The 26,726-nt window shown below is 43.4% G+C and overlaps 1 protein-coding gene across 2 annotated transcripts in view; it reads right to left on the bottom strand.

The window, feature by feature from the left end:
• Positions 1–26,726, bottom strand: part of JMJD7 (jumonji domain containing 7) — a 312,686-nt gene that overhangs the window by 233,467 nt on the left and 52,493 nt on the right. For both annotated transcript variants that reach the window (XM_069638806.1, XM_069638805.1), the window contains exon 2: positions 24,082–24,235. In XM_069638806.1, coding sequence (XP_069494907.1) covers positions 24,082–24,235 — 154 coding nt within the window. The remainder of the gene's footprint in view (positions 1–24,081; positions 24,236–26,726) is intronic.

The following is a 26,726-nucleotide window of genomic DNA, read 5'->3' as shown; positions in this document are numbered from 1 at the left end:
AATGTACGAGGCTTGAAAAACAAGCACAAGGACGCTGATGAGCAACATGGAGTGTCATATTTAACATGGCTATGCTGCAAGAGACTTGTCTGCCTAGCGGGGAGCAACGAGCATTCGACTGAAGTTTGAGGTTTGCATAGATATCAATATTCCTACTCGACCTGTGCTAGGAGGGATTATGACCATATATCATGAATAACTTCAGTTGAAAATGCATAAGGTATTAGAATAAACTGACGGATGATAGAGGTTTGTAGCGGGTTCAATCGCCAACACTCTAATCATGAAAATATATGATCACAATATAAGATAGACTTTCATATAAAACAAAATGAGCATGGGGTACATATGTGTTTGGTGGAGGAGGGGAGTTAACCCCCCCCACCCCACCCCATTCAAGACACAGAGGTGTGTCTTGAATTGGACAGGTCCAAACAATGGCCAAGAGCACTGTCCAGGTCTGCCAGGGTGATTGCTGATGAGGCTGACCTGTATGTGTTGGTTTATTTGTGCCACATGCTTTATGGTGAAGCGCGACAACTCACAATCTACTCACGGCTGCAAGATGCAGCATCTTGAACAGACTATCTGCATCCAGACAACTTGATGTTTGGTACTCAAAAGGTATAAAACTAACAAGGATGATATACAGTCATGACCCGGTCTTGTGGCATATGTCCCTTGTGGGTGTATGTAGTAGATCCGAGGCTTGGTCATTTATTTAGCAGTAACAGTGGTACAGGTGCTACTTCGAAGTCTACTAGAGAAATAACACAACTATTCATGAATCGTGTAGAAACTGCTAGATCCAAAGGTATTGCTACAAGGGGACTTTGTATGTTACAGGAATGAGGGATGTTACAGTTATTTAGGAGAACACTGGATAAAACAAAGGTAGTCTGAAGGATGTGGAGATGCACTGCAAGTGGTCTAGCGAGAGACAGCTGTTGGTTGCTGCTAAGACAGAATTTCAATGTTGGGAATTTCTGCTTTAAGTTTTTCAAAAAAGGAGCACATTTTACATCACGAAACAGGAGTTTCCGATAACAAGGATAAACAATATTTCAACATAATCAGAACGACCTGCATCTTTCTACTCACAATGCCTCCCACCCCCACTGCCCCAAAGTCGCCACCCAGCCCTCCCGCTATAACAACAACATCGGTATGGCTCCCACGTGTGCATTCTCACTGGTCTACTTTTTGGAGGGTACATTGATCTCGGAGACTGGTTTCACCTAGGTTACAGTATCGGTTCATTTCATGTAAAACCTCTGGTACTCTGGAGGTCGTGGCCCTCCCCTGTGTCAAATCGGAGTAGGTTCTTCTCAAGCCTGTGGAATATATCTACCCCTAAAAGACGACCATTTCAGTTCTACAGATACAGGGTCACCATGGATTGCTGCTGTTAATGTTCCATTCCATACACATTCTGGGCTATGTTGATCCATTCTTTATTACTGGGCAGTAACTCTCTCTTCCAGTGTGCCACCAGGTAATCGTATGTATTCTCCCTCGAGCCGAACAAAACCAGCATTGGTGTTTCCCCCTCGTAATCCCTTCCAGGTCCCTAATCCAGTTTAGAACCTCGTTCCAGTAGGATTGCATCACTTCACATCCCCACCACATATGCCAATAATCAGCACTCAATCCACACTCATGCCAGAATTTAGGACTCACACGTTGGGTACATTCTGGATAGCCTAACCGGGTCATATTGCCGTCTATGCAACAGTTTTATGGCATGTAGTTCGTACTGGCAGGAGATCGACGTCTGGAAGGCACTTCGACACAATCTCTGCCACGTTTCATGGTCAAGCTCCATCCCCAGGTCTCCCTCCCATCTCTGCCTTAGTCTATCGGGGGTGCCCCTTCTTAGCTAGAGTCCTGTATAAAGCTCCAATCAGACCTTTAGAGTCTGACACGGTATCCAAGACCCTCGCGAAGGGTGTGAGCTCCCTCTGAATCTTTTCACTCCAAATCTCACTTTTTAGAACCCCTTTCAACTGTAAGTACTAGAAGACTGAGAGCATACCAATTCCCAGGGCCTCTCATAGCTCCATTATTGTGATGAACCTACCATCGCTCCACATTTGCCCGACCCTTTTTATTCGTGCCTCAAACCAGGTTTGGAACCTTTCTGGATTCGGGATAGCATCCCTCACTCCCGGTACCTAAATATGAGCCAATGGTGAAGACCACGACTTAACCCCCCTCCCTGCCATCCCTGCTCCCTGTCGCCAGATACTCCAGATTGTTGCCGGAATGGGATGTTCCCGTATCCGTCATGGTAACGGAACTCTCGGCATCCACACCCATTCTCCCACTGTAGCCGGTCATAGGTGATGATTGTCCAGTCGTAGCCTTTGTTGGTCTTTCTGTAGTCCAAGGTGTGGAATCAGAATCCTAAACTGTGCAGCCTTATAGTACAAGTGAACGTCCGGAAATCCCAACCACCCACTGTCCTTGGGAAGACTCAGGATCTCACTGGAAACCCTAGCCTTCTTCCCCTACCACAAAAATCGTAAAAGAGTCTACTTAGTTACTTTGAAGTAGGGGTCAGGGATCTGAATAGGCAGCATCTGGAACAGGGAAAGTATCGTAGGAAGTGCCACCCATTTAAGCGCATTCAAAAGCCCCAAACAGGAAATCGTCAGCTTGTTCCATTTCTTTAGGTCTCTCTCCAATTCCTACATTAGGGGGGGGAACATCTGCATCATACAGTCCCTTGAGTTCTCTTGCAACATTAATACCCAAGTAACATAATGTTCCCACATTAACTTTCATGCCTAGGGTTGAGAAACACCCCAAATCCCCCTCCCTGTTCCTGTCGAATCGGAAGAGGGCCGATTTGCCTGCGTTAATTTTGAACCCTGCCATGTGCCCATATTGCTCAATCAAACTGACTGCAGCCGGGATGGAGGAAATTGAATTTACCACATGCAGGAGTATGTCGTCCACGTACAGTCCAATTGTATATATTGTCCCTCCCACTACAAATCCTTCTACTCTACGGTCCTCTCTCAACCTATGGGCCAGGGGTTCTAGAGAGAGCACAAAGAGCTGGGGAGAGCAGGCAACCTTTCCCTATGGCTATGATGGGAGTAGTCTCTACCATCAAACAATAAAGAAAACACAGTCAATCAGTCTCTGTCAAATCAAAATGGCCTATACTACCACAATCTAATGCCTGCCCTATCTCTTATACAAAACATGTGTAAAGGGGAATATGTATGCAAAGGGAAATCAGTGTTATAACAAAGGATCAAAGTGACTTGAGTCAACTCTCCTCCCCACGTTTGACAGCACGGAGTAAGGTGGCCCCCGTAGACAGGACGACACAATCTGGCTCAGGTTCTCAAAACAAAAAACAGTTCAAACCATGGATCGAGGCACGCCTGGCTTTCCATGTTAAAGTCACGTATTCCAGTGTTCCAAAACTTCTCTCACAATTCAACAAAATGTTCACGTAGGTCTCCCTCGGGTTCGGACCTCTCAAAGCTTTAACAGTTCACATAGGTCTCCCTCAGCCGGGCTCAGACCTCTCAATCACAGCACTTGCAGGGGTTTCCTTCCCCAAGCTTAATTCACATTTGTCAGGGGTTCCCTTCCCCTAACTTGTCTCCTTTAAATCGGGTTCAGACCTTTCACGGATGTTGAACACTTTTACTATAGACCGCCGCAGGACCACTTCGACTTTCTCTTTAGCTCACACTCTCATGTTATTTGCCCCAGTGTCTCTTGGTCTTGGTAGTTCAGTACCGTAAGTACAAAAAGTTAAAAGAAATCTTTCTCTTAAGCATTCACCTTTTCACTTTCCCTTTTGCCGGGGTTAATCTTGACCATTACGCATATCAGAGTTTGTTCACTTTGCCGCTTTATAACATAACATTTCATTTTTCGCAGAGACTTTCGATTGGGCTACTTCCTTTCGCCGGACCACTCCGCTACTCTGCATCACTGGCTTCAGTTATCAGCCACTTAATGGTTCATCACTGGTTAGTCTTGTTTCGCGTCTCATCAGCATGTGCGCAACCTTCACCTGTGAGATACAATGTTGCAGCTTCAATCCTTCCCTGACACAAACCGGCCTTTCATGTCTTTCACTAACTCACTGGTTGTGCGCGTTCCTTTCTTGTCTATGCAGCGTTGATTCACAAGTCAAGGTTAATACCACAAGGTTGGCCTTGCCTCCCCAACTCTGTTCACCCGGGAGGGGCGCTGGCGTCCTTGAAACACAATACAGGATTCTACTTGTCTGCGATTTGGCTTTCTCCACATCTCCTGCACGGCTTCCCAGAGGCAACAACCTCCTGCAGGGAACTTCAGGGGTTTCTCTACCCCTTCCTCTAGTCCCTCGATCGGTTGTCCTGCTCCAGTAGGTTCGCCTTCACCCTGGAAGATCTTCCACCTTGCTCAGAGTGTGTCTCTATGTTACGCATTTTATCTGTGTGGGGAGAGCTAATGGGCATCAGATGTATGTGATTAAAGTCACGTGCCTGACTTTGCCTGGCCCGATTAGCAGGACATGTCCAATGTAATGCTCGGGTGTGAGTCTGTATTTCCCCAGAGCACACTGTCCGAGTGAAAGTGTTCATGGAGGGAAGGATTGGGAAGTTGAAGTCTAAAGATATCCTACCTGGTAGGATGGGGTAACAGTGTTAAAGGGGAGGGGGGATACTGCATCTCACCAGCGGGTGTCCCAACCCCACTCCCTGAGCACCCCTCACTCAGGTGATCCTCCCGCACTGGCCCACCCCCATCAACTGGATCCAAAAGCGATGGCCGTGTCCTGGCCACCCAGATGACAAATCCCTGGGGATTAGCCAGTGAGACACCCTCTGGTTTCTCACGGTATGTGCTGGGGAATGTCCTGCAGTTTCCACACTGTTGTTGCATTTTAAGGACCAGATCTTGCCATACTCGCTAGATGATGAGTCCTGAGGCTGAACTCTGGTTTGGATTTTTGGCTCCTGGTTGTCCTTCTTGGGGCTCTTCCATCCTCCTTCTGGCTTCTGTTGCTTAGCGCTGAAGGTGTCCAGCTCGTTGCTGGGCACTGCCAGTGCCTGGAAGGCTGTTGAGACTCCCAGCACTCCATCTCATCTCCTCTTCACGGGTGTCCTGGGTCACACCCACCATAGCCTTCTTGCTGGGAGCATCTTTCTGCTGGTGGGCACCCTCCCCCTTTGTCCTTCAAGCTGGCCCAACATAGAGGCTATTTACAGGTGGGTCTCAACCGCACTTCTCTATTGATTTCTATTGGGGTGTCTCCTGCTGTGCTGCATATTCTTCTGATGGATCCTGGTTCTTGAAGCAACCTCTGGCTCTCACTGATGGGCGTTTGCTGCCATACGCATACCTTTTCCCCATAAACACGGATTGCCTATTGACTTTGACCCACTGATTTCATTGGGAACATTCTAATCACCTGAAAATCTTCTACAGTAAATTTGGGGGTACTTACCTGCCGCTGGACATTTTTCCTGCATCCAGTTTGGGTCCTGGGAGTTTTAGTGGATTAGATCAAAGATTCAAATGTTTGTGTTTTTCTGTGGATTTTCAATGTATTTTTAAAGTCACACTTCTGTAAATGAGAGCACTTTATTTACACTGCAACTATTCCCGGTGATATTATTTCTCCTTGAAGTGAGGGGTGTGTGTGCTTGCATGTGCATGTGATGTATCCTGTCTACTAGTAGCCTCTGACTGTTTTGGAATGGCTTCCAGCCCTCTAAATTCATTATTTACTGATGCTTGTATTTGTACTTGTGTGGTGTATTTTCTATGGGAAAGTGTGTGGACTAATTACACCCTTGTGTCAGTTAACCATCCATGCCTAGAGTTAAGCCTGGCGGCTCTGTCACATTACCAATTTAAAAGAGGGATGGCTTACCTTTTGAACTGGGTTCCCTGCCCCACATTGGGGTTAGTGGTTGTATAGCCCTCAGCAGAGGCCTGTGCAAAATCTGCCTTAACACTTGATGTCAGAGCTGGGCTAAATGAGTTCCTGATTGTCTCTCTCATGGAACTGAAGCGTACTAAAATGTATAGGGCAGAATTTTTTGGCAACTATGTAGGCTAAGCGAGAAAGACATTGGTGAGTTTTGTTATAGTTTGTCGAATTCTAGTGGGCTTCAAGTGACAATCAATATATCCAAAATCGGGAAGGTAACCTGGCTGCCATGGATAACAAGATGAATGAGATATTTGAGGTTTCTAGTAGCAATTACATACTGCAAAGTGTCATAAAATCATCAGTGACCGATATGCATTTCTAGATGACCTAGGCCTAGCTTGAGGGAGGCCACATGAGATGCTGAAATTGTCAGTATCTGAAGCAGAGAATAAATGTGCCATATGCGTGCAAGTTGGCTGTAATGCCCAGGTAGCATCAAAGATCCATTTTATAAAGCATTTGCCCCAATCAACATCTGACACACCCTGCAGATGTTCAAAGAATAGGCAGAGGACGCAACCACTTTCACCGTCCAGGACAGAGGTTCTTACAACTGTTCTATAAACATCGATAAACCACTGGTCCTTGGCTCTTCACACAGGCTACAGTCATTGATCAACCTAGATAAATTCCTGCAAAAGTGATTACAAAAGTAATTACAAATAAACCGATGCCCCCACTGGACCAAGCCTGTTTGGTTCTAGGCAGATCCACATTTTATAATGTAAGACACTGTTTACAGTAATGCAACTAATTGACCATAATGTTCAAGCAGCTATCAAAGTTTAGATGCCGAAAAACCATTCAACTGAGTTGATTGGCTTGATATGCTAGAAGTGAGAGAGAAGACGGGAACAGGATTTGCCTTTGGTGCGACTTATCAAAGTAAACAAAGGCCTAAGATTCTACAGTCATAGGTTCTCACGGTCAATCTAGCTGCATGGCATTTTGTTTTATGCAAATGACCCAGTGGATGATTTACAATCGATCACAGAATATATTATTTCTGACGACACACCTTTTCCCTCCCTCAAACACTCACTGTCCATTATCCTTGGTTTTTTAAATCTCTCTTTATCTTGGGAATAGAGATCTACCTGCATCCATGGCCTCGTTTAAAAAGATCAACTCTGTACATCATAATGAAATTCAAGATATCACCGGAGGTGAAGACAATGTTTGAGGTAGGATAAACATTGTCCTGAATCTGTTCCACCACTTGGATATCATCACTGGATGTAATTCTAAATGGTATAAAACTATGCAAAATGTGCATCACAATTGTTTGATTGATGGCTGGGTGTACACGATCCCTTGTAGCTTGTTTCACTTGAAGGGCTAAGTTCTCCTCTGAGTCACCTTCAAAACTACCTACTGTCTTAGTTCCCACAGTCAAATTCATTGGACCTTCAACGAAATCGCCACTTGTTTTACCCTTAATGGGTTCCAAACCTTCCTTCAATGTCTTGGAGTTTAAATTGCCAAACCCCCCCTTCCAGGCACTTCATATCATACAATATTTTTGTGGTTAGAGTGGTCACATCCTTTTTTGTCATATAAGTTCTAATATCTTTAATCTTCTCTTCTTCTAATCCCACTTCAACTACATTTTCTTCATATATCTTTTCAAGATCTGGCTTGTCATGCACTTCAATTATTATATTACTCCTAACGTCTTTATTTGTTGTTTTTGAGATATTCACTTTTTCACCTTATATTGAACTTTCGTCACCAAGTGTTCTATCATTGGAGATGCCCTCACTTTGATTCAGCTACACCACATACAATTTTCCATCCACATCTTCCTCCAATATCAACTTATCAGTATTCACAATTATGTGGCTTGCTGTATGCAAATGACTTCTTCAATTATCAATCTTCATATACCCTCTGGTTATGGTTTTGATTAGCTCACATAGTTCATATAGGACTCAACTTGTTTTTTCCTTCCTGGCAGGCTTATCCCTTTTGGTTGTCTCTTGTTTCTCTTGCTCCTTTTTTATAGGAATTTACATTTCTCTCTTCCTGAGATAAAAAATTCCACCATTTACCAGTCTCTCTTTCCACTCCCCTCTCTTGAGCTTTATTCACTTGAGAATGAATCTTTTAGTATTGATCGTAGTTCACTTCTTGAGGTTTTATAATGTGCTTCTTTATCTTTACTGAGGTGAGTAAGATTACTCTCATAATGATTTCCATGTACTTCTCTAGCTTGTATTAATGTCGCTTTACTATGACGGCGACGAGTATGGTCAATCGCAATGATCTTTGCTCACTTCCCTTGGTTTAAGTACCACCACCTCTGCTCTTGATTCAATTATAACAATCTCTTGACTTTGACGAGTATGACCAATCCTATTACGATTATCACTACCCCTTCTGGGTTCAAGTATCACAGTCTCTTTACTTTGACTGGGACGAATAGGATTAGCCCGAAAACGATTATCTCCCCTCTCAGGTCTCCCGTTTTCCCCTTTGCCTGTGGCTTCTCAGGGTAACGTCACCGGGACCTCTTGTGGCATGGGGTTGCTTCTCGGTATTGTCAGGTTTCTTTCTTTTCCCTGTTGGTATTGAGGATGACCATACGTTACTTCCTGTACCGTTATATTTCATGGTCTTCGCTGCAGGTTGGTTTTGGTGTTATTTGGGGGACTTTGGATCCACCATGAGGCTTTCGTGGTCACGCCACCACCTTTGGTATATTTTTCTCCTTCATTACTCCAGGACGCTCCCCATCCATCTATTTCCCTCGTCTTACGTCAGGTAAGATGCTTCGTGCCGGTATCAGTTTCACAGTCTCCGTTAGACCTGGGACGCTGTAAGTCCAACTCTCTCACTCGTATCGCTAAGACACAGCGCGTCTATTTCTCTTCTAACTTTCTCTCTATGTAGACGCAGAGCGTCCATTTCTCCTTCTCTCCATGCACGATGTGGTACGTCCGATTCTCATGCAGTAAGCAACGACACCGGCCCTTTGAAACTTGCTGGCTTTTTGTTTTTCCAGCCTCCTCGCTCTGTTTGTATAACGTGTGCATGGGACTTCCCCAGCGTACGTCCTGGTCTCTCATTATTACTCAATAGGTTTCATCATCCCAGTGGAATAAGATATTCAATTTTCAAGGACATTTTGGGTTTCTCTGTGACAAGAACACATATGTGTTTCTTCCTTCTGCATGGTTCCACCATAGATGTTTTCAGAGATATTATGAATAGGGTTTTAGGGAGTTCCTCATCAGAACAGGAGTCCTTTTCCCCAAAGGGGGAGTATATCCAGTGGGGTCCTACTTGCCTCTACCCCTAGGGAGGTTATTGCAGAGCGTGCTCATCTCCCTAGCCTCACAGGGGCGGCTCCTCCTTGGGCCGAACAGATGTATTCCTGCACATTGCAATAATCTCGTTTAGAGCCAAAAATGATTCTTGCAATGACAGCACAAAGAGATTCTTCAAGTAAACGTCCAAATGGGCATAGTTGCATAAGATGGGAATGGGCAGAGCTAATTACTAAATTGATTTGGGGGACTATAGAGAGGTTGCAATCAAAAAGGACAGTTCATGGTTTTACTTTTTCTTGCAATTATATAGGTATCCCATAGAGCTTAAAATGGTTTGATCTGGAAAAGAAATTAGCTTTTTGTTGGCTGGATGAAACCAGCTATAGTTCTGTTTTGTCTGGATTAAGCCCTAGTGAGTTTTCCGCCATCCACTGTTCAGTGTTGTGAAAGATAGTTTGAGTTTTTGTTATATTAGCCTGTGGATCTTTGCCAAGCCAATAAACGAACTGGGTATCATCAGCAAAATTTTGGAATGTGATGTCATGATTCAACAAAATGTCATGAAAAGGTTTTAAGCAGATGTTAAAAAGTAATGGGGACAAACATGCTCCCTGTGGGAGACAACATTTCCACTATTTAAACCCATGATTGATGACGGCCAATTTTTACCTGTGAATGTCTATGGTAATGAAGGAAGATAGCCAATTAATAGCTTCATCAGACATATGCACAGTTCCTGTGATGCAGTGAATTAGTGTGGAATGGTGGGGCGGGGCTTGGAGGCCGAAGCAAGAGGATGTAAGGGCGCTCAGCTCCCTGCGACCTTAATGATCCTGTGTGTAGATCTGCTGCTGGTGACAATTTGCATCTTATACTGTAAGCGTAAACACTTGGAAATTACCGAGAGTAGTGGGGGGTGATGGGGTGTGGTGGAAAGAGGAGACAGGACACTCTGAAATCGAGATGCAGGAACACCCCCCACTCGCCAAGCGTGATTCAAGATGGCCGCAACGGTCCGTGATACATGATCGGAGGACACCCGGACGCTGAGAAACACTGTACCATTGTGACGCCATTCGGCCCTGGCCCTCGAAGCGGGGACCCAGAGCCGGGACTGGGATAGCCCAGGCACAGGGACCCACTTCTGACATTGTGCAGACTCGATAGCATGGAGTCTTGGGTCTGCACTTTGCTAGGGCTCCCTGTGGGCTGCAGTCACCATGGCGGAGCATGGCTGGGAGTACAACTGATGCCACAGGGATTTTTGGACGCTCTGAACCTATGAACAGAGACCTCTCATACTGCTCCGAAGACTGGGTGACCCTGCACTGAAACTCTTGTCTTCAGTTTGTAGCAGGGATTGCATCCGTGTGTTGGCACTCAGAGAGGATCTTCATTGGGGTTTGGACTGCATGGGATAGGGATTGTTTTTGCTCAGCTGAGGAGACAATTATGCTTGGGGGCAAGGGCAGCATGCACCACAGACAGCCCAAGATGGACAAGTATACATTGAATACTCTGCTACAGAAGTCCTCCTCGTCTACACGGTTCAAGATGCTGCAGGTAGATGCAGTTGAAATTACACAGAATGACGAAGATAAGGAGGTCCTTGATGATTTTGTGGCCTTGAGAACATCACTGAAAACTAAGGTAGAAGAGGTATGGATCGATGTGTCCCCCCTACACCAAGACCTCTGCAATCTCTCAGACAAAGTGAATGACCAAGGTAGAAGCATCACTGAAGTTTCTGGTGAAGTGATTACGCTTCAGGGACAGGTGAAGGAGCTTCAGGACACTCGAGATCCTTGGAGTAGCCCCCCCTGCACACTATTTTCACAATTCTGGGCTGTGCAGACCCTGATTAATATGTGTTCATCTTTGCCCACACCAGATAGAATACAGGGAATGTCAGGTATATCCAAGATATCGGGAGGATCGGGAAGGTCTAAGCTAATCGCCGGGAGCTTCTTTGGAAGCAAGGCCTCCTGAAATTAGGCCGTTGTGATGGACGATGGGATTGTTGCATGGTCACTTCCTGAACCCCAATAGCCCCCTGCGCATAAAATATCTGCACCTTGGGCAACGGGCAAGCCCCTATGCAAGCCCTCAGGCATTGAAAAGCTCACTGCCTCATAGTCCACGTGGGTATCTGGGGCCCGGCGCACATAGCTGCTAATGTCAATTGCTGGCGTTATGCACACATTATTTTTGACCTCCTTATCATTCGAATTATCTTTGACACTCCACACCTCCTGGTTGGCATCCAAGAACAGATAATTTTTATTTATCGGCGTATAGGCTTCCCCTGTGAGTCTTATGGGGCTATGGGACTGTCTTTTTCTTTCCCGCGCCAAGCAAGGAAGGTTTCTGTGGGATGTGCCGCCTAACAGCCAAGATTTGGTGTTTGGTATTACAGGAAGGGGGAGAGGTGCTGCTATGTGTTATGGGGTAGTTCATGTGGGGAATGGCAGTCATGGCAGCAAGAGAGTCTGGGGGGTAACAGAAGGCATAAGCCCAGCCTTGCGTCGCACTTGGTGACTCGCTCTGCACACTGTGTTAGATAAGAATGAGTGCAGTCCAACTGGTGTGGGACTACACAAGACTTCTCCTTGGTATTAGGTAACCCACCTTTTAATATAGGCCTGTACTACACAAGTTGGTAGTGTGACCCAGCAGCCAGGCTTATCTTAAGTGGGGTAATGTGAGCTGTAGAGCTGTGCAATGAAACCAGTAAATACAGGTATCCAAGTAAACACTTACACACAAGTTATAATACATTAATTATGTATTTATACACAAAGATATTTAAAGCATTCTTTAAAAAGCAGCAATTAGCTGTAAAATAAAACAATAAAGCAAGTGAGTATTTCATTTATATGTTACACATGTTCCAGCACCCGGAGGTGATGTCAACTGAAGTCAGTATAGCATTGATATAGTATCACCTTTGCAATATTGAGTTTTTCAGGAAGGAAGGGTTAGATAGAACAGACTGATAGGTTATAAGAACAGTTAGATTCTCCCAAAGGGATGCAGGCAGTCAATTATCCCAGCATTAAAGTGTTCAATATTTAAGACCTGTAACGGAAAAAGCACTGCCAAAGCCAATAGGTTCAGAAGGAGGCCTTTAGGGAGCCAGGATAGCTGAAAATGTTCTGTTGAAAATGAAGAGTGTTTCAGCTGGTTGCCTTCACGATGCAATGCAGGAGACCCTTGTTCCTGGACCTTGGTCATGGTGACAAAAGGGAGGACGTCTTGCGGGCTCCTGCGTCATCATTCGAGAGAGGAACCCGACAGCAAGGGATTTCCGTCGATTCAGCGGATCTTTGTGGTTTCGGCGCCTTTTTCTCAGCGCCAACGAAGAATGAAAAGCTCTAGTTAGGATTTCCTTGATCCCTCAGTCCTGGACTGTGGTGAGAGCACTCTGGACATGGATTTCTTGCTTCTGTAGGGTCCTCTGGATGCCCACAAAGATCTGGCTGGATTCGGACTTCAGAAGACAATGCACTCAAAAGTGGTCGAGGTACCCCCAGGTATTGGGCTTCTGCAGCCTTGGAAAGTCACAGCAAGTCAGGGGTTGCGCCAAAATAGAGTTGGTCTCGAGACTAGTTGGTCCCACCAGCCTAAGGTAGGAAATCGTCCTTTACGGGTCTTCCCTGAAGATTTGAAAACAGGGTCAGCACAGCTGCAGGTCTTCACCAGGGAGTTCGTGGTCCAGGAGTGTGCTCCGTCTTCTGCTTCAGATTCTTTCCTCCAGTGGACGACTCTGCTTCTAGTCCCAAAAACCTTGCTTTTTATGCAAGGTCCCATTCAGGGAAGTTTCTGGACCCTCCCTCATTTCCTGCCTTTCCAGACACAATGGAGCCTGGGCGGGCAAACTACATAAAGGACTCAAACCTGATGCACACAACAGAGTAAAAGCCCAGAAGAAACTAACAAGAAATGGCGAAAAAAGAAGACTGGGGTCAATTTTGGAGAATGGTCACCCTTGTGTGCTGCACTGAAGCTGAAGTATCAGCCTGCACATACATGTCACTAAGTAGTAAAAAAATAAACGACTGCCACCAGCCATTCAAGTGAGTTAGTGTAACAAAATGTTACATGAGGAATGGGTTAAAGGAATTACTAGGTAATCCCCCCAGCACTCCACATAGGGTGGTGTGTGCTGGACCCATAAAGTAAAGGTAAGTAAGACAGGGGTCATCTTACTATTCTTGGGAACAGTAGTTCACCCAAGGAAATGTAGTTAAACATTAAGAGAGGTCCAAGGGACTTTTCAGTGGCACTGCACAAAAGGTGCAGTGTGTCACAATGCAAAAGCAGATGCCTATGGAGTTTACCAGACTCCATAAAACAGTAAGGAACATAGAAAATCATAGTCTGGAAAACAGGAGAGAGTGAAAAAAAAGCCCCCACTCACGTAGGAGTAAAATTTAAAAAGCCCCGAGTCCAGCAAAAGAGCTGGGGGTCTCCAAGGTTAAAGGGAATTGGCACAGAAATTAAAATTCTCCCTAACATACGGATTCCACCTTGCTTCTGCCTCAGTTCTGCCTTGTACTGCTACCCAATCTTAGAATTCCCTCCTCCCTATGGTGCGCCGAACACCCCCTTGGCAGGCCGGATCCTGGGCCTTTCAAAAAGGTGAGCCTGGCTGCAGCCCAGTACGTAGCTACAGGCCGCCTGAGGCAATGGAGTCGTCTGGTGTGTACAACACCCTGCGCCCAGCACGTCCCAGAGGTGAGTCAATCCCCCCTCACCAAGCACCCAAACCCTTACAGAAATAACAATAGCAGAGTCAGAACTGCCCTTTCGGTTTTGCAGCAAAAGAAACAGCAAACTTGCTGAAATGGATCGTGGCAGCAAAGGTACAAATAATAGAAGCTGCCCTGTTTACTAAACTTCATTGCATGATTTCCAATAAGTTTCAATAACGGGTTGGTAGGGCTCCAAGTTGCAAAACGAACTTGCAATCCACAAGGTCCATCAGATATTGCAGGACAAGTCTCCCTGCCAGTATCAATGCCAGTGTCCAACAAGTCTGGGCACCCAGTGCTCCCATCATGTCCGAGCAAGAAACAGCAGGGAACAACCTGCCCCACTTGCCACCCCATTCCAGTCATTCCCATACTTCCTCAGTTCCTCCTTTTCACTGGTTGGACTTAAATTTAGAGACGAACAGTAAAAGTATACTTGCAGACAGACCACAAAGGTATCGCTGAAGTTCAGTTCTTATGTAGTAGATGTGGTTTGTATAATGAAGACTTTCTTACTTATCCTGGAACAGCCCTCCTATCAGTGCCTTCTGAGAAGTGGGAATTCTTGATGAAATTCTAGATCTGGCTTTAACAACTGCTCCTCTAGGTCAACCAAAAGAAGGGTTACCACCAAACTACCTTTACATATCCTCACCGGAGGTCACACATCTGGGTCTCACACCACATACATGTATTCACAGACTATCAATCTTTTAACAAATATAGAGAGATGGTAGGCTCAATTTTAGCAAAAATAATTCATCAGTTTATTATATTTTCTAATAAAACAGACCATTTGGTCACATTTGCAAAACTCATTATACATAAAAAAACACAAATAAAAGAGACACTTGATCTATAATTTGACTCTTCTGTTGTGTTCACACGATACTTGATAGTCAACAATAGTGGTGTTAGTAACACAATGGGTGACTTCAAATTAGCCTGATCTCGTATTGCTAAAACGTCCCCACTTTCTTTGTGTCGACGTGCACAAATACGTTTCCAGCCTTAATATTTTGATCCCACACCGACTTCTCCTTATTTTTTGTTGATTAGTCGTGTATGTAAGGCTTTCTTCAGGACACAATATTCACAAGTACCACATGTTACACAATCAAATGTGCAATGTCTCGGAGTATCTAAAAAACACACAAAACAAACTTTATTACTAAAGAGCCTATTGTTATTTTTGTACATGCATTCATGGCAGAGAACCTATGTTTAACCCCTCTATCTATTTTGGTGGGTATGCTTACATCAGGAACACATATAGGAGCCATGCATTAGCATTAGCTACTTGGTGCACAGCAACCCTATTATTTAGCTTGTCATGTCACTGCACAGTGATTTTATTTCTTTTGGCTCATATTACTAGGCCTATCGTTTCTTAATATGGAGAAAGAGAGAGAAACATTTGGTTAAACATAACTATTTTCACTCACTTGTTTGCAACTTCAAACACGCCTTTACTGGGCTATTCAAATACTGTCCTTCAAAAGTTGACTAAGAAACAGAGAAAAGGAGACAACGGACTCGTAATGGTCTTTCCAACAAGTAGCTGTAAGATATCTACATTGCAATGTGACGAGTTCTGATTTAATCAAAACGTACCAGCACTAGTTCAAAATGCCGGTTCTTTACGTTGTCGCAGCCATCGTGACTCATACGAACACTTGTTACCACTTCAACAATGCTCCCGTTGTACCGTTATAGCTATATCCTTTACAGATAGAGAAAGGAACAAGAAACGGAACAGTCATTATAACCAAAAACGACTCAATGCAATCTTTGCCCTTATATCTTTCCACACAGGCTTACGTACCAGCAGTAGTTCGATTAGCCGGACTTCTGCGTTGCCGCAGTCTCGTTTCTCCTACGAGTACGGGAGGCAGATATTTATCGCCGCCCTACTCAAACGTTCTACAATGGAGAGAAAAACACACGTGCACAGACGCGGTTATTCAACCGTATCTGATTTCAGATCCTGACTATCTGCTTGTATATATTATCAAGTTACCTTACGATCGCAGGTTTGTGACTCGTTTTCACCTCCACATCATTTTCCTTTCGTCTCAACGGTTTCCACCGTTATCAGAGACAGACGTGTTATTTCGCTTTGTCGTCATCACGGCTTTCACGTGTCTGGCGAGTCACGTGACATGATGTGTGCAAAGGAGCTGGAAATGTCTGTTTTCATTACGGACATATTTGAAAGGGGCAGCATAGACCGAGCTTTGCTACACTAAGTGGCAGATCTAACTTGCAGCGACATAAAACAATGCACTAACTCAACATAACTTTTTTCAACAATGGCCCTATTGTCATGAACATCTTCCAAAGGGTACACCTAAACATTGTACGAGTTATTTTTGCAGAAACAGTCCCCATTCAATATACAGATTTAGACCGTGTTTCACCGAGTCCAAATTGCATATCCATTTCTGTTTCAATTTGCGCAATTTCGTGTCACAATCCCCCCCACGTGGGTGATAGTCCATTTTTTGGAGCACACACCAGAAGATGTCGTTATGTGTGTGTTTCATCTTTTTATAATGTTCTACCAGTGGCTTGTCTAGCGTGTTGTTTTTAATGCAGCCACAATGTTTTCCAATTCTTGTGCGTACCGGACGTTTGGTTTTACCGATGTATATAAGTCCGCATGGGCATATAATACAATATACAACCCATTTGGTGGCACAGTTACTAAAGGAATCCAATTTCCAGCTTATACTTTTCAGGTCGATGGTTTTAATGTTCTTTGTGAATTGACACATATTACACTTCCCACACTTGAAATGTCCTATTACTGGAGGTAATTGCCACAATGTAGATTGTGCATTAAGATTAGATTTGGACACTGGGTAGGTATGGACCAGTTTATTTCTGATGTTGGTGAACGGTTTGAATGAAAACGAGGAGGAGGAATACTGAAATGCTCTGTATTGATCATTTTCCAATTAGCTAGAATGATTTTCCTTAGATCATTGCTAATCGGTGTGAAAGAGGACACACAGGTGATTTTATCTAGAGTAGTCGTAGTTTGTTTCGATAAACAATCTCTCCTTGATATGTTGGCAGCCTTTTTGTAGGCCCTTCTGATGATATAGGACGGGTATCAGGTTCTTTTTCAGAACCTGACTGTGATTTTTGAAATCAACCTTGTCAGAGCAATTCCGCCTGATACGGAGAAACTGGCCAAAGGGTAAATTTTCCCTTAATGATTGTGGGTGGTAACTGTTAAATTCTAATAAGGTATTCTTTTGGGTAGGTTTCTTATACAAACTTGTACCAACCTTATTATCAGCCATTCTTCAGATGGATAGATCTAGGAAGGGGATTTCGTTATCATTTGACTCACATGTGAATTGTATAGACACTTCTCTAGTATTCAGCCATGTAGTGAACACTACCAGTTCATCTATAGTGCCTTGCCAAATCATAAAGATGCCATCTATGTAGCTGTACCAGGCTTTTATCTTATCATAGTAGGGATTATCTGTCACATAAATGTGTGTGATCTCAAAGTTGTTCATGTATAAATTGGCCAGGTCTGGGGCGAAAGTCTCCCCCATACTCGTGCCATGTAGCTGCTGATAGAAAACTCCCTTACAGATGAAAAATTCCTAGTCAGTGTAAGATGAATGCACTCAACAAGGAAATCTGACGGAGGACATTTGTCCGTACTTGTTTCCAACCAGGGGTGGACTGGGAACTAAAAGAGGCCCTGGAAATAATTACTGGGGACCAAAAGAGGCCCTGGAAATAATTTTCAAAGTGGCCCCATATGACACATTTTCAGCAAGCCCAATGCTTTTCCTATGAACAAATATGGAACTACCACACAAAAGAGGCCCAGGGTGCAGAGGACCACCGGGAAATCTCCAGAGTTCCCTATAGGCCAGTCCGCCGCTGTATCCATCAGGTTATTCGTCACCTCCAAGCATTTAATCTGGGGGATGTTGGTGTAAAGAGACGTCACATCTAGTGTGACCAACAAGTCTTGTGTTTCCATTTTTAACTCATCTAGAATGTTTATCAGCGACGTGGAGTCCTGAACAAATGATTTCATTTTGTTAACAAAGGGCCTAAGAAACACGTCAACATAGACCGACAATGGTTCTAACAATGAACCAATAGCCGAGACAATAGGACGACCCGGAAGGGAAGTTTAATTTTTATGAACTTTAGGTAGGCAGTAAAATGCTGGAATCACTGATTGTTTGTTAATGAGGAACATCTTTTCGTCATCATTAATCCATCCTTGTAGGTGGGCATGTGTCATCAGGCTCATTATTTCCTCCAGGACAGCAACCTATATAATTCAGAAGTGGAAAAGCAACTCGGTGATACATCAGTCTATAAAAGGATACCATGTGACCCAAGTCCTGTTATCCTGCAGGAAATAATGAGCCTGATGACACATGCCCACTTACAAGGATGGACTAATGATGACGAAAAGATGTTCCTCATTAACAAACAATCAGTGATTCCAGCATTTTACTGCCTACCTAAAGTTCATAAAAATCAAACTTCCCCTCCGAGTCGTCCTATTGTCTCGGCTATTGGTTCATTGTTAGAACCATTGTCGGTCTATGTTGACGTGTTTCTCAGGCCCTTTGTTAACAAAATGAAATCATTTGTTCAGGACTCCACGTCGATGATAAAAATTCTAGATGAGTTAAAAATGGAAACACAAGACTTGTTGGTCACACTAGATGTGACGTCTCTTTACACCAACATCCCCCAGATTAAATGCGTGGAGGTGATGAATAACCTGTTGGAAACGCGTACGGACAAATGTCCTCCGTCAGCTTTCCTTGCTGAGTGCATTCATCTTGCACTGACTAGGAATTTTTTCATCTGTAAGGGAGTTTTCTATCAACAGCTACATGGCACGAGTATGGGGGCGACTTTCGCCCCAGACCTGGCTAATTTATACATGAACAACTTTGAGATCACACACATTTATGTGACGGATAATCCATACTATGATAAGATAAAAGCCTGGTACCGCTACATAGACAACATCTTTATGATTTGGCGAGGCACTATCGATGAACTGGTAGTGTTCACTACATGGTTGAATACTAGAGAAGCGTCTATACAATTCACATGTGAGGAAATGATAACGAAATCCCCTTCCTAGATCTATCCATCCGAGGAATAGCTGATAATAAGGTTGGTACGAGTTTGTATAAGAAACCTACCCAAAAGAATACCTTATTAGAATTTAACAGTTACCACCCACAATCATTAAGGGAAAATGTACCCTTTGGCCAGTTTCTCCGTATCAGGTGGAATTGCTCTGACAAAGTTGATTTAAAAAATCACAGTCAGGTTCTGAAAAAGAACCTTAAAGAGAGAGGATACCCTTTCCATATCATCAGAAGGGCCTACAAAAAGGCCGCCAACATATCAAGGAGAGATTGTTTATCGAAACAAACTATGACTACTCGAGATAAAATCACCTGTGTGTCCGCTTTCACACCGATTAGCAATGATCTAAGGAAAATCATTCTAGCTAATTGGAAAATTATCAATACAGAGGATTTCAGTATTCCTCCTCCTCGTTTTGCATTCAAACGCCTCACCAACATCAGAGATTAACTGGTCCATACCTACCCAGTGTCCAAATCTAATCCTAATGCACAATCTACATTGTGGCAATTACCTCCAGTAATAGGACATTTCAAGTGTGGGAAGTGTAATGTGTCAATTCACAAAGAACATTAAAACCATCGACCTGAAAAGTATAAGCTGGAAATTGGATTCCTTTAGTAACTGTGCCACCAAATGGATTGTATATTGTATTATATGCCCATTCGGACTTATATACATCGGTAAAACCAAACGTCCGGTGCGCACAAGAATTGGAGAACATCGTGGCTGCATTAAAAACAACACGCTAGACAAGCCACTGGTAGAACATTATAAAAAGATGAAACACACACATAACGACATCTTCTGGTGTGTGCTACAAAAAATGGACTATCACCCACGTGGGGGGATCGTGACAAGAAATTGCGCAAATTGGAACAGAAATGGATATACAATTTGGACTCAGTGAAACAGGGTCTAAATCTGTATATTGAATGGGGAATGTTTCTGCAAAAATAACTCATACAATGTTTAGGTGCACCCTTTGGAAGATGTTCATGACAATAGGACCATCGTTGAAAAAAGTTATGTTGAGTTAGTGCATTGTTTTATGTCGCTGCAAGTTAGATCTGCCACTTAGTGTAGCAAAGCTCGGTCTATGCTGCCCCTTTCAAATATGTCCGTAATGAAAACAGACATTTCCAGCTCCTTTGCGCATATCATGTCACGTGACTCGCCAGACACGTGAAAGCCGTGATGACGACAAAGAGAAATAACACGTCTGTCTCTGATACCGGTGGAAACCGTTGAGACGAAAGGAAAATGATGTGGAGGTGAACACGAGTCACAAACCTGCGATCATAACGTAACTTGATAATATATACAAGCAGATAGTCAGGATCTGAAATCAGATACGGTTGAATAACCGCGTCTGTGCACGTGTGTTTTTCTCTCCATTGTAGAACGTTTGAGTCGGGCGGCGATAAATATCTGCATCCCGTACTCGTAGGAGAAACGAGACTGCGGCAACGCAGAAGTCCGGCTAATCGAACTACTGCTGGTACGCAAGCCTGTGTGGAAAGATATAAGGGCAAAGATCGCATTGAGTTGTTTTTGGTTATAATGACCGTTCCGTTTCTTGTTCCTTTCTCTATCTGTAAAGGATATAGCTATAACGGTACAACGGGAGCATTGTTGAAGTGGTAACAAGTGTTCGTATGAGTCATGATGGCTGCAACAACGTAAAGAACCGGCATTTTGAACTAGTGCTGGTACGTTTTGATTAAATCAGAACTCGTCACATTGCAATGTAGATATCTTACAGCTACTTGTTGGAAAGACCATTACGAGTCCGTTGTAGTAAGACCACTCCGTTGTCTCCTTTTCTCTGTTTCTTCGTCAACTTTTGAAGGACAGTATTTGAAAAGCCCAGTAAAGGCGTGTTTGAAGTTGCAAACAAGTGAGTGAAAATAGGTATGTTTAACCAAATGTTTCTCTCTCTTTCTCCATATTAAGAAACGATAGGCCTAGTAATATGAGCCAAAAGAAATAAAATCACTGTGCGGTGACATGACAAGCTAAATAATAGGGTTGCTGTGCACCAAGTAGCTAATGCTAATGCATGGCTCCTATATGTGTTCCTGATGTAAGCATACCCCCCGAAATAGATAGAGGGGTTAAACATAGGTTCTCTGCCATGAATGCATGTACAAAAATAACAATAGGCTCTTTAGTAATAAAGTTTGTTTTGTGTGTTTTTTAGATACTCCGAGACATTGCACATTTGATTGTGTAACATGTGGTACTTGTGAAGATTGTGTCCTGAAGAAAGCCTTACATACACGACTAATCAACAAAAAATAAGGAGAAGTCGGTGTGGGATAAAAATATTGAGGCTGAAAACGTATTTGTGAACGTCGACACAAAGAAAGTGGGGACGTTTTAGCAATACAAGATAAGGCTAATTTGAAGTCACCCATTGTGTTACTAACACCACTATTGTTGACTATCAAGTATCGTGTGAACACAACAGAAGAGTCAAATTATAGATCAAGTGTCTCTTTTATTTGTGTTTTTTTTATGTATAATGAGTTTTGCAAATGTGACCAAATGGTCTGTTTTATTAGAAAATATAATAAACTGATGAATTATTTTTGCTAAAATGGAGCCTACCATCTCTCTATATTTGTTAAAAGATTGATGGTCTGTGAATACATGTATGTGGTGTGAGACCCAGATGTGTGACCTCTGGTAAGGATATGTAAAGGTAGTTTGTTGGTAACCCTTCTTTTGGTTCTCTCTGTATTTAGTCCTTTGCCAACCAGCCCCTAAAAAAAGAGGACTCATGCTGTAAAAGCGTGCTCATTGTTTTTGTATAAATGCTCCTCTAGGTCTACTTGGTCTTTTGAAAAACATTATCAAGAAAGGGTGGACGTTTGTTGGACTGGCTCTGCCTAGTCGTAGATGTTCTATACCTCAAGCATGGTTTCAGGGGTCATACATCAACAAAGAAAGAGAGACCTTATCTGGCATGCTATAACGTGATGGAGGAGGTCTATATCCCGATTGACCCTCTCTCTCCTGTAGACCACAATCAAGTCTATTTTACTGTTCAGTATTACTTTTTGGTCTTCCTGTTTCTCGCCCCTCTAAAGTCTGTTTTTAATGCCTCAATCCTTCTAAAAACAGACTTTAGAGGGGCGAGAAACAGGAAGACCAAAAAGTAATACTGAACTGTAAAATAGACTTGATTGTGGTCTGCAGGAGAGAGAGGGTCAATCGGGATATAGAGCTCCTCCATCTACCAGCTCTCTTCTCGTGATTCTACGTCTACCTCTTTCTCCTTGCTTGGTTGGTTACCTTTCCATTTCTGGCTTAACTTTCGCTGTATGGTTTTCAAATCTCTTTATGGCCTTGCTCATATTAATCTCACATATCTTGTTTCCTTCTATGACCCTTTTCGTGTTCTCCATTCCCAATCTCCATTTCTATTATCAGTCCCTCATTCTCCTTGTGCTCAATTGCGTTTTCGCTCTTTTTCTCTGCTCGCCCCACTTTACTGGAATGCTCTTCCACTCTCTCTCTCTCTCTCTCTCTGATCTATTGATTCTTATTCCTTGTTTCGCTCTTCCTTAAAGAATTAACTCCTTTAATCTATCTTACATTTTGTATTACTCTTCTCTATTGTTTTCATGTGTTACCTTATTCTGATGAATTGCCTTATCCGTTTTTCATAATTATTGTAACATAAATTGGCCTACGTACAGCGCCTTGGCGTAAGGCGCTATATAAACTACAAATAAAATACAAGACATCTGGGGGAATACAGATACTAGCTGATGAACTTGGATCATGACCCAGCGGACGATGGGAGTGTTGGCTCGAACCGCGGAAATGAATTTACATAAGCAAATGGTATTCAACTCGCATGCTGGTTGGCGGGACGGTAAGATCCCATAGTCCCAGTTATCTGTTATTTCCTAATGGATATCAGGTGTGTTATAAGTCATTATTGAGTGTGCCTGCGTACAATGAAGGTATGGTTTATTACTCAACTGTGGCACCAAGATAATCAATTCGTTTTTGTGCTGCATTATGTTTGTGTTTATGCAGGTCTGTATATATTCAAAATCAATAAAGTTATGTTCAGGAAGAGAATAAAAAGCTATGCATGAAACATATGTGAAGAAATGATTGTGTGCAAATCTTTTCTGGTGATCTCCAATAACTAAGAATTTCTAGAGAATCAGTCTAGGAGGATACTGAAGCCAAAGTAAACTCAAGCTGTGGAGCGGTCAATAAGAGCAAGTGAGAAATGAAAACGTGGATATTGGGAAGAGTTACTGCCGTGACATTGGTTTGCGCGAGATGTCATTTCACATGAAAGAGGGGTTCAGATGTCTGTGGCCACCCTGATGTAGGGGGAATGAGGAAAGTGCTTGGCAACCATGGCAAATGGTGTAAGGCCTCCTAAAATATTAGTGGTTGTTGCGGTCTCGTTTAAAGAGTTGAGGTGAACCAGTCATGACAGACAACATTAAGAGAAACTTTTGTGCAATTATTTTAGCTATAAAATGACATGAAATGTGATTTTACAGTCTGCAATTTTACTTTTAAGTGATTGTTATTGGTGGGATTCATGAACATTCATTGTCATTTGACAGCAGTAGATCGTTAACAAATTATGATTGTTGAGCTATATGTGTACTGACTTTATGGTAAACCATAATGCCGGAGAAGCGAGTTAGTATGTTTAACCAAACATGCAAATGTATCAGATGTTCAACTTCTAGAGACTACTTCCAATGACATCAAGTGTCAGAATGGGCTTAGGTGCATGATAACCAAGCAGGTTTTCTCCACATGTGCTTTTTCTTTGCGACTTCCCTCTTAGATGCACTTTAGATTTCTGAAAAATATTTCCACTTGATTCACAACATTAACATCACAACAAAGGTCTTCACTTACTCTGGAACCTGGATCCGAGGTTAGTCCCTACCTCAGGTAAGAAAATGTCCACTTGTTCAGCGCTGGCCAATGATTGAAGGCGTTGCGGATTATGCACGGCCTGTTGGGACAAATCCACTCGCGGTAGAACTGCAAAGGGGGCAGAGGTCCATCAAGGTAGGGAACCACTTCAGTGATGTTCAACTCTGTGAAAATGAAACGAAAACGTCTTGGTTCTGAGATGTAGATATGTGCAGTGTTCTGTAACAATCTGCTAATTTCTACCAAATGCAGCATGCTCACATTTTCCCCATTAAAGACCTTTCTTCGCCTAAGAATCAGCAAATGCCTGCACCTTCAAAGGTTTTACAGAACAGTTTTCTTTTCAAAGGAACAGACATTTGGTTTCTGCAGCATATGCAACATTTCAAGGTTATACATTTACTTGAGTTAATGATCCATTTAATGTGTTACTTATAGGCAGTTAAAAGCTTAAACAGTAAATTCTCCCCAAACTCCTACAGTGTGTCATAAACCTTCCTTTGCTACATATACACTAATTGGCTTTGGGAAGCTCCCCTTGTATTAGGAAGACTCATTTGAGCTCAGTTCCACTAGATGTGGTTCAAGGATGAAGTTGCATATGATCCAGAGATGCATATGATCCAGAGAGTCATTTGCTTTAGGGACACATCCTTTGGCTCAAATAGGTTATTTTGTATTTGTATTTGTCAATGAATATCTAACACTCAGGTCAATTTAGCGTCAGTGACAGCCTATTTCAGGTCTTTCCATGCAGCGCTCTGGGCTTGGCCACGGGGGCTGGGAAGGTTACATTTCCCTGATTTCCCGGATCTGTGTCGTGACATCACTGGTGTTCCATTGGACAACCTCTCTGGACTGCAATGACAGATTATGCACCTTGAGGGGCACTGTGGTGCCCAGTAATGCATTAAAAGTAAGGGTCAGCTGCTAAGAAATTGTAAGTGACAGGTGACAAGACCAAGGACAGGAGTGCCAATGACAGCTAGGTGCCGGTGAGGGTGACATTCACTGGAGGAATAGAAAAGTGAGTTATTGTAAGGCGGTAAATAAATACGCCCCAAGACTCCAGGGTTCTCCCTTGTGGGTGCCCTTGTGGCTCACTCCCTCCCCAAGAGAAGGGGGATCCTTCACCAACATACAAGACAGACTTCTTCTGGACTGTATGGTATTCAGCCTCTGAAGGATGCCGCGCAAGATGACTATTACTTGGGGAGCAGCTCAGGTAGTGCTCCTGGCATGAACTCTGTGCCATGGCACTTGGAGCGAGGACTGGAGTTACTGCCTGGCAAGATGACAGAACAATACAGGTAGAACAAAATGAGGTAGTGGGAGAAGACTTGTAAGCCCCCTAGCACGCAGAGGTAGTGTAGAATACCGTATTTTGTGTTCTCAGATGGTGAATGTTCATAGAGTTTGAGTTTCAAAGACACCTAAAAAGTCCTTCAGTTTTTGTTATACATGGTGCACGCTCAACAGCTCTATAAAACCCCATTATAATGCATTCATTTTTGTCTCATGGACATCTGGAAAAACGAGGGTCAATCTGTCTATAGATGCCCTTTAATGTTGGACAAAAGGTGGCCAACAACCAGGTGCCACATCATCAGTGCAGAATGAACACATTAACAGGTAGCCCATTGCATTTCAGCATTCTTCTGAGACTTATGACATAAATCGAGCTTCAAAAGTGCTATTTTTTTGTAATAAACATGTCTTAACCAGGTCTTCAGTTACTTGATTTATAAGCAGTATGAGTGTATAACTATGAGTGTATGGCTTGTGTATAAGTATTAGGCCTTTGTAAGGCTCTGCTATTAGATGCCCAGGTGCTCACCTCGTTTTGCACCCGCTTCTATCAATGGCCAACTATAACCATTTTGGCAGTGCCTGGCAAGTGCCTTTCCCATGCCTACAAAAAAGTCCAAACTGTTGACATTGCCAATGCTTGTTTCAGTATGTTGATTTTATTTTTAATTTTATTTTGTTATTTATATAGTGCTCAAAGCCCAAAGCCATCTAGGTGCATTTCTTGACAAATAACCCGCAGAGCAAGTTGCATAGGTAATAGAGTGTCAATTGACATAGTTGTGGTATTGCAGTACAGTACAATACTATGCACTACATCAAGTGGTTACATCGATGCCAGTGACAGATATTGCATTAATATCATACAGAAAAGCTTAGGGTAATATGCATGTTTTCATGTGGCTAGTGTCATGACCCACAGAACACGCCCCTTTTGGACCCCATGGTCCTTGTCACAACAGGGCTTGTACTCCTCGATACTCCCAACATAGCCGTCTAACGTGCAACATCTTACTTGTCCTTACGTCAGACGCAGCGTGTTTACAAATAGGCCACGCCCCCGCGGGTCTCAATGCTACTGTAAGCAGCGACTAGACGTGTGCTCCGTAGTTCGCTACACTGTTGTCCTTGTTCCTGGACCTCCTAATTCCATTCCCATTACCCTCTTCCTTCCTCCTTGTTTCCCGGACTCGTCTACTGTGTGCTTACCTTCTTTGTTTCCTGGATCCCGGAGTGTCTGAATCCTGGAGCTTTGAACGCACGCTGGAGCCAGAAGAGGCTCGCGCGGGCTTATACAAGACCAGGTCCGTGGGTAAGAAGATACCGCCCAAGAAATCCTGCAAGGAT

The sequence above is a fragment of the Ambystoma mexicanum genome, chromosome 14, assembly GCF_040938575.1.
Source record: "Ambystoma mexicanum isolate Mex_15411 chromosome 14, UKY_AmexF1_1, whole genome shotgun sequence".
Lineage (NCBI taxonomy): Eukaryota > Metazoa > Chordata > Amphibia > Caudata > Ambystomatidae > Ambystoma > Ambystoma mexicanum.
Note: the sequence above shows the minus strand (reverse complement) of the source record. Positions and strands in the feature narration are given on the sequence as shown.